Source organism: Panthera tigris, chromosome F2 (genome assembly GCF_018350195.1).
Source record: "Panthera tigris isolate Pti1 chromosome F2, P.tigris_Pti1_mat1.1, whole genome shotgun sequence".
Classification (NCBI taxonomy): Eukaryota; Metazoa; Chordata; class Mammalia; order Carnivora; family Felidae; genus Panthera; species Panthera tigris.
Window position 1 is genome coordinate 7,459,225 of NC_056676.1, and position 19,397 is coordinate 7,478,621.

At 44.3% G+C, this 19,397-nt stretch overlaps 1 protein-coding gene across 1 annotated transcript in view; it reads left to right on the top strand.

The window, feature by feature from the left end:
* The window catches only part of LOC122234887 (lipoxygenase homology domain-containing protein 1-like), a 129,042-nt gene that overhangs the window by 17,414 nt on the left and 92,231 nt on the right, over positions 1–19,397 (top strand). The window contains exons 4-5 of the mRNA XM_042972887.1: positions 3,368–3,455; positions 8,656–8,914. Coding sequence (XP_042828821.1) covers positions 3,368–3,455; positions 8,656–8,914 — 347 coding nt within the window. The remainder of the gene's footprint in view (positions 1–3,367; positions 3,456–8,655; positions 8,915–19,397) is intronic.

Consider the following 19,397-nt stretch of genomic DNA (forward strand, 5'->3'; position numbering starts at 1 on the left):
TGTATAAAAAACAAAACAAAACAGGAGCACCCGGGCGGCTCAGTCGGTTCAGCATCGGACTTTGGCTCAGGTCGTGATCTTATGGTTCATGGGTTCAAGCCCCGCGTGGAGCTCTGGGCTGACAGCTCAGAGCCTAGAGCCTACTTGAATCTCTGTCTCCCCTCCCCATGCATATTCTCTCTCTCTCTCTCTCTCTTTCAAAAAAATAAACATTTAAAAAAAACCAACAAAACAAAACAAATTAACTTAGATTTGTTGTTTGTTATTTTTGTGGCATCGCTACCCTGGAGGTAAACGAAACTCATTCAGAACCCTCACCCAGAGGCTTTTCAGTGGAGTTAGTGCGATTGCACTCAATTAAGTAGAAATGATTAAGACTCTCTCAACAGTCAGTATACTTCTAAGGATGAGGGACAGTACCGGAGCCTCAGAAACCAGAGGCTTCTTGCCGGTTCCACAGAGAGTTTAGTGTAGAGGAAGAGCCTGTTGTAGTTTGAGGTAGAATGATCTGGTAAAAACCTGTTGCTTCGTGGGGAAGGCTTCAAATGCAGAATGCAGAAGACTCCCTCTTGCCTGCGTATGACCCTCATTTATCTGAAGCATCCACTAGGTTCCATCTGAAATTATTCTCGTTCTAATCTTCACATTAGCCTGCATCCCCATAGAACTTAATTTCTTTTAATGAGTGTTTATTGAAAGAAAAGTGTTTATTGATATGATGCTTTCATGTAGTCTGCTGTTATTTAAATATTTTGGTCTATACTCACAGATAGTCTATATACTCTCCTTGATCGTAGAGGCGTTTTTGTTGTTGTTGTTGTTAAACTCCCAGTCATGGCCAGTGCAGTGCTGTGAGCATCGCTCTAAGAAATGTCACTGCGAGGAGGCCAAGGGTCTGTGTGCCACTTCTTGAGGTTGTCTGCATGTAAGCATATCTATCTAGTCCGGAAACTCCCTTGTGCCCCTTGGTCAGCTCTTTTTTTGTTTAGGAATTGTGTTTGCTTGCTCTTTTGAGGAGTATTTTCCTCTATGTAGTTTAGGAAGTAACATCTCTTTTTGCCCTCAGTAAAGAAAAAATATGATAAGGGGATCAAGGAAGGGAAATAAAAAGATTAAACATCATTTCTCATTTGCTAGGACTTTAGCAACAAGATGGCTTATAATATGGAGCCTCAGCTGTGGGATGTGGGTTTCTCTTCTTTTATTCATCTACCACTCCTGTCTGTCTAATTGGCAAGTCAGCAACCCAGCCTCTGAGTTTCAGGACCACTGGGGCAACTGAACTTTAAGAACTTCAGACATGGGGCGCCTGGGTAGCTCAGTTGATTAGGCGACTGACTTCGGCTCAGGTCACGATCTCACAGTTTGTAAGTTCAAGCCCCGTGTCGGGCTCTGTGCTGACAGCTCAGAGCCTGGAGCCTACTTCAGATTCTGTGTTTCCCCCCTCTCTCTACCTCGGCACTGGTCATGCTCTGTGTCTCTCTGACTCTCAGTAGTAGTAAATAAGCGTTAAAAAAATTAAAAAAAAATAAAAATGAAAACTTCAGACAGATGGCAAAAATAATTTTATTTGAGTATTGTATCTGATTTGGGTTAAAAAGCATGTGACTCTTTATGACTGGTCTTTATCTCTTAGTATTCCTGAATTTTCCATCTAATTGCTAGAAAAGTAAAGCATGAGATAGTTCAGAAAGAGGGACATTTCCAAATTTAGTGGAATATGTTATAGTAATTGCCTTTATATTTATTGGTGTCTTCATATATAAATTTGGCTAATGTAAATAAGAGTTTTTTGTGCAGTTTATAAAAAGTTTTGCACATTTTTCACATATAATCTCATCTAATCTTCACAACAACCATGTAAACTATTTCATGGATGAAAAAACTGATACTCAAAGTGGTTATGTGAATTGCTCACGATCAAACAGTTGTTAAATGGTAGATCTAGACTTTGGTCCCAGTTTTTCTTTCTCCAAATCCAGTGTTCTTTTAATGGCCTCTTGTCTGGAGCAGTAAAGACACAATCAGGCATTAAATAAAACTGATTTAGTTTTAATTACTTTTGTTGACAAATACCTATTTTCGCTTCGTTATTTAATCATTCATTGAAAAAAACAACTTAAGGACTGCCTTGTGAGAGCTTGTGGAAGAACCAAGATGAGTAGGACATCGTCCCTTCCATCAAGCCAGTCAAATATTAGGTGTTAAATCATAGTTATGAATGGGTAGGTTGCCATGCATCACAGTAGGGTCACTTAACCCAGGCCAGAGGCTCACAGAAGGCTTCTTAGAAGATGTTATGTCTGAGCCATGTCAAGAAGGATGGGCAGATTCAGCAGGTGAATTCAGCAGGTGATTCAGCCAGATGAAAGCTGTTCTATGTAGAGATACAAGTGTGTGTGGAAACTCTGGGGTGAGAAGGAATGGGGCCAGTTGTGGAACCATAACCTATTAGTATGACTGGATTTTGTATGTGAGGGAGAAGTCTCTATCAAGGTCAGCAAGGCCTGATTATGAACTGCTCATGATGCTGAGGATTTTGGATTTTATGCTACAGGCAGGATGATTGAAAAAGTTGGGAGCAGTATACACAATGATCAGATTTCTGTTTTAGACTGCTTTCTCTCGAAACAGCTGAAAAACAGGTTTTGAGGGGAGCCAAAATGGCAGCCAGTGGGTTATGGCAGTGAGCTCGGAGGGGGGCACTTCATCCATGTGACCGGAGGAAAGGCAGGCGATTGTGACATTCCTTCTGGAAGTCAGTCCTTGGCTGAGATGTGAAGGGTAAAACAAAGGGAAGGGAGCCGTCTTGTGAAATGGCCACAAAAGAATCGAGAGCCAGTGAGGAGCCTGCCGAGGGTACGTTGGGCCAGGAGGCAGAGACGACTCCCTGCACTCGGGGAAGTGAGACACTTTGGCTGCAGCAGCTGAGGGCTATTGAACCTACACCTATTGAAATACGTTTAAGAGACATTAGAAATTTTCAAAATTCTGCTGTGTGCCTGCTTCGGTGACTAAAATGAGCACCAAATCTCTTTGGGAGTTTCCCTCCTCTGGATTGCTTCTTTAGCAACTGCTATAGTGAAATTGAGAGCTTTGAATCAGACGGCCCATTTCAAATCTCCGAGCCTCCATTTTCTTACCTATAAAATTATAAGTATTTCTCCAATCTAGTTGGTGATGGTTAAAAGAGATAAGTAAAATGAACCACTTCGCATAGTCACTGGAAAATCATTAACAACAGCCACTGCCACCGGCAACAAACATGAGACTGCGAAGTACATTTTAGCAGTCCCGGGGGTGCACTTTGAAGTTCTATGAGAAATTGGAAGTCACACAATTTGGTCGTTGTTTCTTCTAAATCCAGGTGACCATGCAACACGTGAAGAGCAAGGAGACTCTCGATTTTTCAGCAAACGCGTGGTTGTCTCGAATGCAAGCCGATGGGATTGTCTGTGAGCTTCCTGTAGTGAGAGAAGGACAAGCTATTTTGCCATGTGCATTACTGATTCTCAGTGGCATATATTGCATGCGCAAGTTGTTTTATAGTTGCTTGAGTTTCTCTCTGAACTATTTAGTTACAGAATATTGTTTCTAGTTCTAACAGAGGGTTGTTTTACCCATTGAGAAGTGAGTTTTTCTCTATCATAGCATGGGTCACTGGTGGATCTGGGATGAAATGTAATCTCAAAGAGGTTCTTATGGTCCAACTATAGTCACAGGGGCTGAAGCTCTAAGAAAGATATAATGTCAGGTCTGGGCCTCCTCTGGGGCCATCATGTCATTTTTGATATATTTCCTCATTTAAACTTTTATCATTTTAAACCTCAAGCATTATGTACAATAACATTGTCACCCTTGCCACTAAAATACTAAGTCCTCCTATGTCATATGTAGAACAGTCTTTTTTTTAAAAATTTTTTTTTTAATGTTTATTTATTTTTGAGACAGAGAGAGACAGAGCATGAACGGGGGAGGGTCAGAGAGAGAGAGAGGGAGACACAGAATCTGAAACAGGCTCCAGGCTCTGAGCTGTCAGCACAGAGCCCGACGCAGGGCTTGAACGCACAGACCGTGAGATCGTGACCTGAGCCGAAGTCGGACGCTTAACCGACTGAGCCACCCAGACGCCCCAGAACAGTCTTTAAAAAAATCTTTTATTTCTCTCTTTCTCTCTTCTGGGCATTTGTTCATGGTATAAAAATGCCCATTCATAATTTAAGTTAGTAATTGAAAAAAGCTTTTAAATCTCTCAACAGATGCAGAAAATCCAGATTAGAAGAATTCTCGTATACTGTTTTTTACTGTGGTCTGACCCATGGATCTGGGTTCTGTTTGTACGAGTTTACAGGTAATGGATTGCTTTCTGTTTCTCTTCCCTTTGCTTTGCCAGTAGTGAGATACCATGTTGATGTCCATACTGGGCAATTGAAGCAAGCAGAAACAGAGTCTGAAGTTTTCCTGTGTCTATGAGGAGAGGGCTTAGACTCTCTGGGCTTAGACTTCTGGACAAATCTAACATGCTATAAAATTTCAGAGAGAACAGGTGAGTCCACACAAGTAACTTTCCCATGATTTTAGCAACGTCCCTGAAGGTGGACATTTATAATTGAAAATTGAAAGGTGCTTCACACCCTTCAAGTTTTCATTGTAGGACATCGTTGACATAAGATTTCCTGACCATCTTCCCATTGTGCTTTGTTTTAGAAGATCTTGAAAGAAAAACGGGACACACTCTACTAGCCGTGAATAATAGAACAAAGAAAATGCCATTAAAAATTAGTAATAGTTTGGGCACCTGGGTGCCTCGGTCAGTTGAGTGTCCGATTATTGATTTTGGCTCAGGTCATGACCCCAAGGTCATGAGATTGAATCCTGTGTCGGGCTCCATGCTGAGTGTGGAGCCTGCTTGAGATTCTCTCCCTCTCCCTTTACTCCTCCCCCACTCGTGTGTGTGTGTGTGTGTGTGTGTGTGTGTGTGTGTTTGTGTGCGCACGTGCACGTACTCTTTCTCAAAAAAAAAAAAATTAGTGATAGCATAAGGGAAAAAAATGAGACAATACCAGGGAAAAATATATATGAACATGCCCTGTTGGGACCAAAAGTACAAAGCCTTAATCTAAAAGATCGGGTCTTAGAAGGGGCATTATAGTACATTTCACATAATAACACAATAGCCTTTCTTCAAAACATCTTGAATGGAACCAAGTGTATTATTTTCACACTTTAAGCCCCTCACTATTTCCTTTTGTCCTATATGTATATAAGCATGAGTCTTTTTGTATATTAGATGTTTGAGGAGGGGGCAATAAGATATGTAATCAACCCAGTTAATTTTTAATGTTATTTTGTTGTATATAGAGAGAAAGTACTACTTGGGGTCTGAAACTAAAAATAGGGAATATGTCACCCTAGGATGTATGTAAAAAAAAAAAAAGACTCCCAGACCAGTTTGAGAGTGCTATTTCTCACACTTTTTTATAGTTGAAGTTCATGAATTATTTCGAAACATCAGAGATCTTAAAGATCACCTAAGCCTTCTGTTGTCACTGCAGATTACGGAGACACTTTTGTCCGGATGCAGGCGAAGGCTGGATCTGTTTTGGATAAGGGAATGAACAAAATTGTGCCTGATTTTTGCCATCACAAGTGAATTAATTTTGAGGAGAAAAGCAGAAACAAAGTTTTAGATATCATGAGGTTATTGTTACACCGAGTGATCAGTGAAGTCACCCCCTACAGGATCCTCCTAGCTTCCCATCAGTCCTGGACTGTTCCACCCTCCCCTTTTGTGATCAATATCACTTGGTGATGGTGAAGCCCATCTCTCCTGGGTGCCGGCTAGTCGGTCTCTCTGTGCGCTGCGTCACGTCCGGCTGCGTGCGCTGATTTCACAAGCCGTCTTCACGATGGAACTTCAGTCCATCACTGTATGTAGCATTTACGAGAGAATGGGAAGGGCGCATTATGGATGAGATTAAAATCAGACAGGAGGTACAATTGCCATCAGCGTGTACTTCGGGGGAAAAATGTGGGTTTAGTGGTATGTTTTGAAGTTCAGCATCAGAGATACAAAAGTATTTTTCTTCCCTGGCTCATTTTAGATTTCATATTTTTCTGTTGTTTTCCGCAATGAATGGAATGGAATGGGAATGCCAAATGATGTCAAGAGTTTTGCAGTTCAGAAGCTGTGACAACAGTCTTCTGGTGTATTACCAGAGTGGTTTTACATGAGCCACAGCTCACATCTTTAGCCACTGATGGTGCTGGTATTGCCATCTTCTGTGCAGAGGGTCCAGTGGATAACCAAGAGACAGGAACATATGTAATAGACCTAATTTAATTCTACCTTCAGAACCAAAGTTAGTTTAAGAGACAAGAAGTAACCAGAAAGCCCAGTCAGGCAATCTTTCTGGACCTTGATCTATTATAGTTTGGATTTGCTCCAAAGCAGACCATAACACAAAGACTGGGGTATAGGGGATTTATTTGGGGGACAGTCGCAGTGAGTACCTTTGGAATGAAGGAGTAGACAAAATGAGGCTGGAAAGAGAGAAAAGTCAAGATGGGGACATTAATGACCTAGAATTCCTTCTTGCTAGGGACCTTGAGAAACTCTGCAGGACACCCCTCGAGCCCGTCCCACAAGGGGGAAGCCCTCAGGCAAAGAGGCAGTGAGACAGGGGGTTGAGGAAGAAAGCCGTCAGCATGCCTGAGTTATCGACCAAACTAGCAGGGGACCAGAAAGGGACCTAGAAGGCAGTGGGTGGGGCTTCAAGCACATCTCCTGCAACCGGTGATGTGTATTGTGAAATGTGCCTCGTAAAGGCTCACTGGGGATTGAGGCACAAGAAGGCTGTCCAGGCGCACCTGAGAACACGCACAATCGTAGTCGGTTTACAGAAACACCCCTGGACTAGTAATGTGAGTTTGGCCTAAAGATTTCCATTAGTAACAAATACGGCATCGAGAGTTAACAGCCAGGCAGTAGGTCTTCAAATATAACATTGAAACTCAAACTGGTAACAGTGTGGCAGCTGGTAAGACCACGTAACCCCTATAGAAAATACAAAGCAGTACTGCATTTGTATTTTTACCACAAAGTAGGGTAACAGTGGCTAATAGTCAGCTGTCATTTCTGGGATCATTGCAGACTTGATTGAATTCATGACCCTTTCCTCAGGTAATTTTAGGTGGTTTTTCTCAACAAGAATCTATGAAGAAGTAATGTGTGAAGGAGTTCTTTTGATTCCAACCAGAATAGCATGTCCTTTAGGTCCTACCGCTCTCTAGAAACGTCAGTGAGTGTTTGACACGACAAAGTGACTCTGTTTAGGAGTGAAGATTCCAGGATGCCCTTCCACAACAAGCCCAAGAATATGCTCTATATATTATTTATAGAGGAAAGTACAGGAGAGGAGGTGTTGAAGCATGGAAAAAAGGAAGGAGGGAAGGAAGGAAGGAAGAGAGAGAGGAAGGGAGGACGGAAGGAGGGAAGGAAGGAAGGGAGAGAGGAAGGGAGGAAGGAAGGGAAGGAAGGAAGGAAAGGACAGAGGGAGGGATAAAGGAAGGAAGGAGAGAAGGAAGGGAGGGATGGAGGAAGGAAGGAAGAGAGAGGAAGGGAGGAAGGAAGGAGGGAAGGAAGGAAGGAAAGGAGGGAGGGAGAAAGGAAGGAAGGAGAGAAGGAAGGGAGGGACGGAGGAAGGAAGGAAGAGAGAGGGAGGGAGGAAGGAAGGAGGGAAGGAAAAGAGAGGGAGGGAGAAAGGAAGGAAGGAAGAGAGAGGGAGGGAGGAAGGAAGGAAGAGAGAGGAAGGGAGGGAGGAAGGAAGGGAGGGAGGGAGGAAGAAAGAGGAGGGGAGGAAGGAAGGAGGAAAGGAAGGAAGGAAGGAAAGGAGGGAGGGAGGGAGAAAGGAAGGAAGGAGGGAAGGAAGGAAGGAATGAAGGAAGGGAGGGGGGAGGGAGGAAGGAGGAAGGAAGGAAGAGAAAGAGGAAGGGAAGAAGGAAGGAAGGAAGGAAGGAAGAGAGGAAGGGAGAAAGGAAGGAGGGAAGGAAAAGAGGGAGGGAGAAAGGAAAGAAGGAAGAGAGAGGAAGGAGAAAGGAAGGAAGAGAGAGGAAGGGAGGAAGGAAGGACGGGAGGGAGGAAGGAAGAGAGGGAGGGAGGAAGGAAGGGAGAGAGAGGAAAGGAGGAAGGAAGAAAGAGAGGAAGGGAGGAAGGAAGGAAGAGAGAGGAAAGGAAGAAGGAAGGAGGGAAGGAAGGGAGGGAGGGAGGGAGGGAGGGAGGAAGGAAGGAAGGAAGGAAGGAAGGAAGGAAGGAAGGAAGGAAAGGGAAAATTTGTTTCTACATGTCTCCAAAGATATCAACATTCATGGAAACAAAACTGGTTTTGCATATTAGGGCTCATGGTTTTCAATCTGACCACCTACTAAACTGTGTCACAGGAGCAGGAATCTGAGTAAGAGAAAAGCCACAAACCAGAAGCCTTTGTAGAAGGGTTTATTTCTTACATTAGAAACTACCACAAATGGGTAAAATAAAACTGCAGAAGAGAAAAAAAAACACAGAATTTTATTTTGATAGATAAAAGTAACTTGCTTATTCTTCTTTCCTTCTTTCCCCTTTTGATGCTAACTGTGGTAACATTATCTCTTCTAAAGTACCGGGCTGCTGCTGGCTGTCCTCGACCTCTTACTACTGCCCGCATTTGCTGTGTGCGGACTCATGTTATTTCCGTGGGGCTTTTCTCTGCCTCCTGCACCAGATCGATACGTGTCAAGTGGAAGCAGTGTCACTCGGCAAACTTCAGAAGGTGCTGCTGCGCTGTGAGGCCAGTGACAAATCCCAGTACTGGTGTTGTGACAGGGTCGTGGCCAGAGAGCCTGGTGCCGCACCCGAGCCCGTCTTCACCTGTGAAAGGTAGTGCTGGTCCCTCTGGTACCTCAAAGAGTGTGCTGCGATGTGGGTAATGCTGTGTGTGCGTGAGCCGGTGTGTGTTCCAGGCATGGGGGTTTGTGTCGCTTACCCAGTATTCCACATCATCTTTACTCGTTGATTGTTTGAATAACCTATCGCTAAGCATTGCAAAGAAATCTTCTCGTCGTTTCTTACTATTTCGGTGTGCTCTATATATCACACGAGGATCAAAAGTTTAATACTGGAAATTTTTACCTCCATCATGGGAATGTTTGTTTAAATGTTGGCTTTACTTTACTTCCATTACTTAAAATTGTAGTATTATACCAATTTCATAAGGGAACTTAGCAAGAATTGTGGCAAGAACTCTCAGAATTGAACCTGTGAAAGACAAAGGTTAAAATCTAGATAACTTAGGCTTTCCCTTGAGCCCCATGACATATAACATTGTGTAAATTTAAGGTATACAAATTTAAGGTATCAAAATGTGATATTTTGATACTTTTGTATATTGTACTATGATTGCCTTTGGAACAATGTTTATTACGTTACACCATTACCGTACAATATTGTCTGTATTCATCACACTGTGCATTTGGTCTCTGTGGCTTGCTTACTGCTCACTGCAAGTTTGTATCCTTAAGTACCATCGGTCTCATCCCCGCCCACTCCCCGTCCTTTGATAGCCATTTCTGACCCGGTCCTACTGCCTCCAGGTTCAAGCCTTGCTCTCTAGACCCTTGAGTCCTCTCTCTCCAGAAGCTCCCAGCTGGCTATTGATGATTGGTTCTCACCACAGGGAAGAGGGTGGGCCCCAGACCCAGGAACGGGATTGAATTATGATAGGGTTCTACGCAAAACTCCAATCTATTGTGGACATGGAGGAAGAAACCTGGTGTTCTGTTTTGCAATTTTGAATCCTCAATGTTGGGGCCCTACGGCCTTCTTTCAACAGATGATAGATAATCAACAGGAAACGAGGCAAAAAACAAATATAGACAAAGAATGGCTTTCAGGTTCAGGCATCAGATTCGGAGACGTCAGAACAACTGCAACTTGAATTGCGAAGCCAAAAACAGAGCGGAAGACAGTGAGTCAATTCAACCAAAAAATCTTAAATGCGTGCCACTAAAAACCGTAAGCCAGAGGTGACTGGGGGCGACTAACCGAGCAGGAGCCGTGGGAACCACAGCGGGCTGTCCCTCTCTTGGGCCTTTGTAGTCGTTGAATTCAGTCAGTTCCTTTTCACAGGGCCTGTTTAACACACCCCTCCTTTTCTGTTATCGCTTCCTTTATTCCGGTTGTGCCCTTGACTAGACTGTCACGGTAGGTTCTGGACTGTCTTGATTCCTTCTCTTCTGGTCCTCCCTGCTGGCCACTCTCTTAGGACTCTGACTCTGCTGAGGCACTTTCTAGCTAATCCGGCTCTGACACAAGCATCACTCTTACTTTAGCTTATCTTTTCTTCTTTCATTTTTCTCCTGCTCTGTTTTAGAATTTTCTTAAGTACTTCTTGCAACAGTTTTTTCCTGAAAGTTTTCAAGAAACAGAAAATGTTGTTCCTAAGACAGTGTTTCAATGACGTCATTCCCCTGTTCAAAAATCGTCAGTAATCTCTATTGCCTACCAACAAACAAACCAAAACAGCCTCATGACCTTTCCATTGAAGGCTTTGACTCTATTCCCACCCTCCCCCGTTTGTTTTCATAACTGTCCTCTTGCCAGACCTCGGTGATATTAGACCATCTCTCGTTGCTGGGACAAGTTCTGTTCCATTTTGCTTCTGTCCCTTGGAGTTTGCTGGCTTTCACTCAGGAAGGCCCATTCTTCCTTTAAGTTCCTATTCAAATTCTCCTGCCAGCATGACCTAACTGGCCCCACCAGAAACACTTCTCCTTCTCCCAGTGCTTTTTCAGAAGGTAACATGTACACAGAATCGCCATTTGCTGAGTGACAAATACGCTGGAAGGGACTGAGTGTCACCTCCCAACCTCTCCCACCTGCAGCATACAGGCATCACAGGGGCAGAAGGGAAGCTGTATTTTATTCCTCGCATCACAAAAGCTAGGGAGTGATTCATCTACGATATTATTCTTGGTTCTAGTATACTTTGGCACATTAATACAGTTGGTTTATTTTTATTTTTATTGAAAATTCTTAAATATTTATTTTTTGGAGGCAGACAGAGAGGGAGACACAGAATCCGAAACGGGCTCCAGGCTCCGAGCCGTCAGAACAGAGCCCGACGTGGGGCTCGAACCCGCAGACGTGAGATCGTGACCTGAGCCGCAGTTGGACACCTAACCGACTGAGCCACCTGGGCGCCCCTGATTCTTTTTTAAATGTGAACTCTTCTCGGGGTTATTTAGGTGTGTTCATCACACCGTTCAGGCCTACATGTATGTACCCTGTCATCAGTGTTGCCAGCCCCTGGCCACCGTCACCCCCGCTGCCTCCACCATCACTCCCTGCACCACCTTAGGTCATGTCTGCACTAAGCTAATACATCCTTGTCTGGAACGAAGAAACGCAAGTGATGGCTAAATGTAGTTTCACCGGATTGAGGCTGAAGAGAGTTTAATTACGAAATACGTGAACTGACCAAAAGTGATACAACAGATATGCACTGTTCCGACACAACCGACTGATGATACTTGGTGTGCCGCACACAGTAATAGGTCCTGAGAAAATGGTAGCCGATGCCCATTCACACAACACCCTGATGAGAAAAGTGAGTTGCAAAAATCATTCCCTCCTGTCTGTCGGTGTGAAAAGATGAGGCAGACCCTGTTTTCTTAATTCTCAAAGAAGCAGAACAGTAGCGGCACCAAGAATAGAACCCAGGCCCAGCAGGCTCCTTTCTACAACAGAAGAGGACCTCGCGGCAGCTGTGGTCCTCTTCTGTGCTTCTGTGCTTCTGTGCTTCTGTGCCTTCAGAGCCTCTCTCTGCATGTGAAAGGTCAAGGACAGCTTATTGTCAGCAAGGCAGGTGTGAGTCTGGAAGGCCGCTCTAATAGGACGGGAGACCCACGCTGCACGCAGGAGCTGGACGGACCTCTTCTCTTTCGGGACTGCCCGGCCTCCTCTCAGGCCTGATGGGGAGCCGGCCACCGTGGGGTGCCGGGTGCATTCACGACGGCTAATGAGTTCTGGGGTGCAGGCAGCAGAGACGCTCAAGTGTATACATCACAGGGGAAACGGAAAGAAAATCTCGGTACGCTTCTGATGCTCCCCTCACAGGACCAGAATGTGCAGCACAGCTGAATTAGGGCCGAGAGAAAGACCACCGAGCGTTCGTTCCTTTTATAAGTTGAGCGGGAAAACGTGAACTAGAAAGCACAGCTACAGGAAGAGGACGCTTTTGTGCATCACAGACGCTTCCTGCGAGCATTTGCGTTCCCTTTTCTTTTTTCTTTTCTCCTCTTCAACTCGACACCCACATCCTTATGGTTTTGTTTTATTTCTATACCTGAGGATTTTATTTTTCTGCTTTTTGTACATTTCGCATAGATAGGAGTACACACCGCTGAATTTCTACCCTCTCCGCACAAGGGTTGGCGGTCTGAGTTTGGAGCGAGCAAAATTTGTGTCTAGATCATCTGACCATGAACTGAAGTAAATACTCTGATTTACTGTTTGTATTAGTTTCCTATGACCGCCGCAATAAATCCCCACAAGCTTGGTGGCTTAAACCAAGAGAAATTTGTTCTCTCCTCGTTCTGTTCGCCAGAAGTCTGAAGTTCAGGTATCAGCGGGGTCGTGCCCCCCTGCGGTCTCTGGGGAACGAACTTTCCGTGCCTCTTGTAGCTCCCGGTGACCGGTTGGTAGCCTTGGTGGAGAGCTGCGTCCCTCTAATCTCTGCCTCTGCGGTCACTGGCCGTTCGTTTTCTTTACGTATGTGTCTCTGTGTCACTTCTCTTCCTATGGGGACTTAGCCATTCGACGAGGGCTCACCCTGCTCCAGTATGACCTCGCCTTAATTTATTGCATCTGCAAAGAGCCTATCCTCACATAAGGTCCGTTCTGAGCTTCTGTGTGGACATGAGTATTTGGGGGCCCTGTTGAATCAAGTACACTATTTGAGTGGCTCTCACGATGTACTATCCACCACAAGATTTATTAGCATTAAATTAGAGGTTTCCAGATTTTTCTGTATGTTACCAGACTTATACATGTGTGTGCATGCCTGTGTATAGACTTTTAATATTGACATCACCGAAAAGAAGTTAGGATCTACCTTTTAGTAGAAACAATGTTATTTACCAATATATTGGACAACCCACTTGACCTCGGTGGGTCTAGATTCACAAATGGTTAATGGCAAAGTTCTTCAGCCTGAGGACACTGAGGGCCAAGAACCTCTCAGTGTTGCCTTCATTACTCCTCACTGGCTTCGGAAATGAAATTGGCATTAGCTTGTGGGAGCAGGTTAGGTGAAGTAAAGACCCACCTAAGGGCCGTTCTAAATAGAAGGTGATTTATGGAGGAAAAATTGAAATGTTAAATACAAATAAATGATATTTTGAAAAACTCTCTAACTTGACTTGCCAAGACAGAACAGCGTGACCTGCTTTGTCCTCTCAGAAGCAAATTGTGGTCAGATAGGTGGAGTGACCCTGAGGCGTATTATCCTAAGGAATAAGGACAGGATGCTGCACAGTGTTCCTCAGAGTTGGTGTCGCAGCTAACACTTTTAAAGTGTTCCAGCCTCATTTCCAGTCAGGTTTTTTTTCTTTTTTCTTTCTTTCTTTCTTTTTTTTTTTTTTTTTTAGGAAGGTTGAGATCATTTCCTTTATGTAAGAGTGGAAGAAAAGAAGACTGCAAAAGCTCTCCTCTCTGGGTAGACTAGACTATCAGCAAATCCTGGGTACTTTCTGTAAATGGAATGCTGCCTCCACTCAAGGCCCACACCCACCATTTCGGAATCCTGAACATCGTCTGATTGTCGAAAACAGGGTCTGTTGCTCCATTAAAATAATCGTGAGCCCTGCAGGCATGCGAGGCAGGCATTTGAGCCGAGTGGGTAAGGAGGCCTTTGTCACACCCTCGAGACAGCACCCTTTGCAGCTCGCGCCAGCCTCGCGCACCCTGGGGGAGACTCCGTGCTTCTCCGCTCCTGGCCGGCCCTGGGTGTTCCTCTCAGCTGGTGCTGTGCCACCTGAGTTCGCCCAACTTCTGGTGCTCTCCTGGTGCCTCGAGTCTTGTGGGCTCTCACTCTGTTTACTCGTGAATCAACACGAGGTTGTGTCCCCTGTACCAGGGGGTCTCTCCTAAAGCTTCAGGTTGGGCCAACTGTCCCTTCCTTCCCTATTTTTACCAAAGTACATAATGTTAACTCAGCACTCACTTTCTGTAGTTGTATTTCTGTATTTATGTCTATGTGACTTCTAGCTCTCACAAGACTTTCTTCAGGTCAGACTTACGTCTTATGTTTCTATTCAATCCCTACCGTATATCCTGAAATACAATAGCTTAAAGTTACATACCTACTGAACTGAACTGAAGGGCATGCATCAATGAAGACACTATAAGCCCTAAGGCAAATCACCTTAAATGAAGAATTGGGCATTAGAACATGGAATCTAAAAGGTCTAAATATGTATAAGACATGTATAAACAAAATTATCACTTAATACATATTTTGAAGTATTAATACAATACCTAAGAGTGATTCTTTTTTTTTTTTTTAACGTCTATTTATTTTTGAGACAGAGACAGAGCGTGAACAGGGGAGGGTCAGAGAGAGAGGGAGACACAGAATCTGAAGCAGGCTCCAGGCTCTGAGCTGTAAGCACAGAGCCTGACGCGGGGCTCGAACTCACGGACTGCGAGATCGTGACCTGAGCCGAAGTCGGACGCTTCACCGACTGAGCCACCCAGGCGCCCCTAAAATTTTTTTTTAATGTTTATTTTTGAGAGAAAGAGAGAGAGAGAGAGCGCATGAGCAGGGGAGGGGCAGAGAGAGGGAGACACAGAATCTGAAGCAGGCTGCAGGCTCTGAGCTGTCAGCACAGAACCCGACGCGGGGCTCAAACCCACGGACCACGAGATTGTGACCTGAGCCGAAGTCGGACGCTTCACCGACTGAGCCACCCAGGCGCCCCAAGAGTGATTCTTAAAGTGAGCCCAGAAGTCTAATATTCCACTGGTATAGATATTTGTGTCAATAAACAGTTTATTTGTCTCAGGATATCTCGGTCTTGAAAAACTCTCACGTTACTGGTTGATTAACCACAACTGGGACTTTTGTGTCTTCACCGTCTGGCAGAGAGGGGCGCAGTCTCTGCGGTTTCATCTCTGTGGCTCAGGCATTGGCAGGGCTGCATTAGATGCAAGAGGCTCTTAAACGGAAGCAAGGTTGGTGATCCCCTGTCTACCATTCCGTCATGATCATTCACAAAGCATCTTCCGTGCTTAGCTGCCTGTGCCAGTTCTGGTGTTTATTTTCTGGCGTGTCTTCCGAGGAAATCACACATGAAGGTCCATGCCCTTAGAAGGGGGTCATCAACACCTTCAGTGTCCACAGGACAGACTTATCCCAGAATGTTGTAGGTGCTCAGGAAGTGTGTGCTAAATTTGAAGAATTTGTGAATGAATCATAAACTAAGTTATAGACAGAGCAGGATTGAGTTTGTGGAGAGGGTCAGGAAGGGAGTCAGGGCAGCCCAGTTTAAAGGGCACGCTTCTTCACATCACCATAGTGGACAAGGGAAGTGTTACACCCAGGCCAGCTATGTGTTAAGGTGTTAGTTTGTAGTGCCACGTGTAAAATGAGTTGACCCCTCCTGTCTCCCCAACAACCTTTCTAATCTTCTCTCCTAATTCTCCCTAATAAAGTGCATTTTGCTCTCTTCCCTAGACATTCTCCAGGGACATTAATACTCTCTTACCGCACATGTCTTAGCTCATTTTATTCTTTCCTCTGCTTGGTGAAATCCTTATCCTTCAAGGCTCAGTATCCAATGCTGTCCATGCCACGAAGCATTCTCTGCTTGCCCAACCAGAAGTGTTTCTCTTTACAGTTCTTTAGAGCTTTACTTAGACCTTTGTGCAATACTTACCACACAGTGTCATTTACTGTCATTGTTTACAAATGTGTTTGTCTCAGGTACTTGATGATAAGCTTCTTAAGCTTCTCATACATTTGTTTTTATTGTCCAACATGGTTTCTTGCACCAAGCACAGACTTGGCCAATACTGGAAGGAAGGAAGGAAGGAAGGAAGGAAGGAAGGAAGGAAGGAAGGAAGGAACTGAGAGAAGAGAGAAGGAGGGAGGGAAAAAGGAGTGGCAAGAAGGGAGGGAGGACTAATAAAAACCAGTGGAAGGAACTTTAGAGGTCTCCTCCTCTTTACATCAGTTTCCTCCGTAACATCCTCAGGTGTTTCAGTAAAAATTGTTTATGTATTTGTTTGTTTTGAAAAGAATTCAGCTTATGTACTAAGAGTTTTATTTTCCCTTTCTGGGAAATAGGGGAAATGATCGATAAGAAAGGACACTGAAATTTTGACAAACTACAGAAATGTAAAATACTATATTTTTATAGGGAGACAATAATAAAAATTATCACGAGACAGTGAGCAATCACTTAACTTTACTGATTTTTTTTCCCCTGAAAGAGGCCACTATTAATCATTTCTTGCTATTCTGAGCATGTATTTGTGCTGCTGCAGATTTCCGGGCTCTTTTTGTCAGTTCGAGCCATTCTTCAGTATGGAAGTGACAAGTGGTGATGGTGGGAAACTGACAGAATGAGGCGCAGGGATGAGTCTTGCTCATTTTTCGGGATGGGGGTGGAGACGTAGAACCTTCTTACAAGCATTTAGTATTTCTTCTGCCGTTTTCGATGTGAGTGAATGGTGGCCATATCTAAAATAGATCTCAGACAAAATCTCCTCTATGTCACCTTTTTATGCCCCTTCCCCCCAAAAACAGCCCACATATTTAAGGGCGACATCACTCATACATATTCCATGGTTGTCCACTTTAACCTTAAAAGGCTAGAGAAATTTCTTTTGTTTCTGTGTTTGTATTTTCTAGCTAGCCAGCGAAAGGGAAGCCCCTGGTGGTCTGGGGGTATTTAAGCATGCTTCTGCTGGTGGCTGCAAAACGTGTGTGGTGTTTGTTCTTGGGCAAGCAGGCTCCTCCTGCTTACCTTTTGTTCCATTCCTTTAATATCATCATGCTCCTCAAGCCATACTGCTCCAATATTTTCCTCTGTTCACTGGATTGGGGGGAATTTTCACATCCTAATGCAAAAACATGGTTCACAGTCCTCAACAACTAGTCTTGGTTAATCCTCTCAGTTTCTTTTGTAGCCCATTCTGGGATAGAAATTAAGGGATGGGTGTGGACACAGACCTAGGCAGCTATGTAGAGCCATTTTTTCAGAAGAAAATATGCCTGTGCTGCAAATAAGCATCATCCACAGCAACCAAGATTTATCTTGTTCTGTTAATTAGACAGAGTTCATGAGTCAGTATCTAATGACGCTATAGAACCGTTAGCATCATAGAAATTATGGTGACTGATGGGAATTAAGAGTTCATAGTCTTGGTGATTTCAAGTTAAGAAATCCATACCTGGAACAAACCAGAGGGAATTAGCATATACACAGATTAGTAGATTTCCAGTACTCAAAAGTCTCAGTAGCTTTCAGGGCCACAACCTTGCTTTAGCCGCGTATCTTCTAAAAAAAAAGAGAAGCCATACTAGGGACCTTCCATGCTTCCATGCACGGACGAAACAAAAGACAAGATGAGAGTATGACTTTGAAAATTTCAGTTGGTCAGTCGATAAAGCCTGGTTTGCTGCAAGGATGAGGAGTTCACTGAAGTTAATTTTAGAAAGGGCAACTTGGAAGGTGACTCTCGTGGAAGCCATCAATAAAGAAGTAAAGCTAGACATTGTAAATTAGAAAGTCATCAGAGAGCCAGTCCCTCTGTTTGCATTTCCACAGCGTCTCTTCACTGAACATCTTTGTTCTGCCTCTCTACACCAGCTTCTTCTCTCTGTGCGCAGGCTTTTCTCCGCCGTATCTTTGGCTTGGGCTCCAAAATACCACCTGGCCTTAACATACAGATGCTGTGAAGCCTCCATCGTCAGTACCTTCTGATGACAGTTTCTGTGTCTCTTGTGTGAAAATATGAAGACCGATTGAGTAAGCATGGATCAGGTGTCCCTATCTGCCCCAGTCAGCTACGATGAGAGGCAGGACTTCTGGTGTAAAGGTTAGTGTTCACGGTCTACTTCTTTATGACATATTTGCAAAGCAGGGGCATGGCAGTCACCCCAAATGGAACCGTAACCCCAACTAAGTACAAAGTACTGGGTTTGGCAGTGAGAAGATACAGTAGTGACAGATATTTGGTGGCCATTTGTCACACATCAGATACCGTGATAAATTTATGTATCTAATCTTGTATCCCTATTGTGTAGGCACCATTATTATCTACAGTTTACAAATGAGGAAATCGAGGCTCACAGAGACGAAGATTGCTAATCAGTGGCTAAGCAGTGTGGAGCCAGGCAGTCTGACCGTGTGTGAAATCCAAAGACTATGTTCTTCAACATAAAGTTGACCTCCTTTGTTCTGGCTTATCAGGGAAACTGTGGAGACGACCATCTTGCTGCAAAGACAGGATACATAAACCAAAAGAAAGCAAAATTGCATAATCAGGGGCTAAATAAACGCATAAAGTAAGTTATACGTGTTATTAGATTTCAGAAAAGGGAAAGAAAGAACACTGTGAGTGAAAGTGGTCAGAAGGAAATAGGAGCTCTCAAAGCTTTGGAAAAACAGAGAGATGAGCTGTCCTGAGAGCTGAGGAGAACACGGTCCACCTTTTTACCCCGCCCGTTAGCATCATCTGGTGATTTCAAGACCAGAGTGGTGGAGTGAGTCCCGCAGCCCCACCTCTGCATCACTCGACACTCGACACTCGCAGCTCCAGTGACCTCCCCTTCAGTGACCCTCACATGGGGTCCACTCCCCTTTGCCCCCGTGTCCTTCCCAGCAGCCTCCTATGCTTCAGCCATGTAGAACCTTGTCTGTGTACCTTTGCCGATGCTGTTTTCTCTCCCTGTGATGCCCTTCCCAATCTCTGGTTTGCCTGTCAGACCTCTCCTTACCCCCCACCCCCGCCCTTCGGATCAAGTATCACCTCTTTGTTGACATTTGTTTGTTCTTCATTCCTTTGTACTTCCCCATTCTTGCCATTCAGGCTTGGTCAGCCTCCTTTTCTCTTCCTACAATATCTGCAAGTATTTCTATACATCCACCTACAGCTCTTTGTACATCGATACCTTTACATGTCTGTTTCCACATTTCACACTGAGACTCCTTCAGCTCAGGCTCCCTGTCTCTATTGTTCTTCCCGTGTCCCCAGCACTTAGCAAAGGACCTGGTGCACAGAAGGCACTTTCTAAACACTTACTGAATAGACGTAGACGGATGGAAGGAATGGAAGTATGTTTGAATGTGAGATA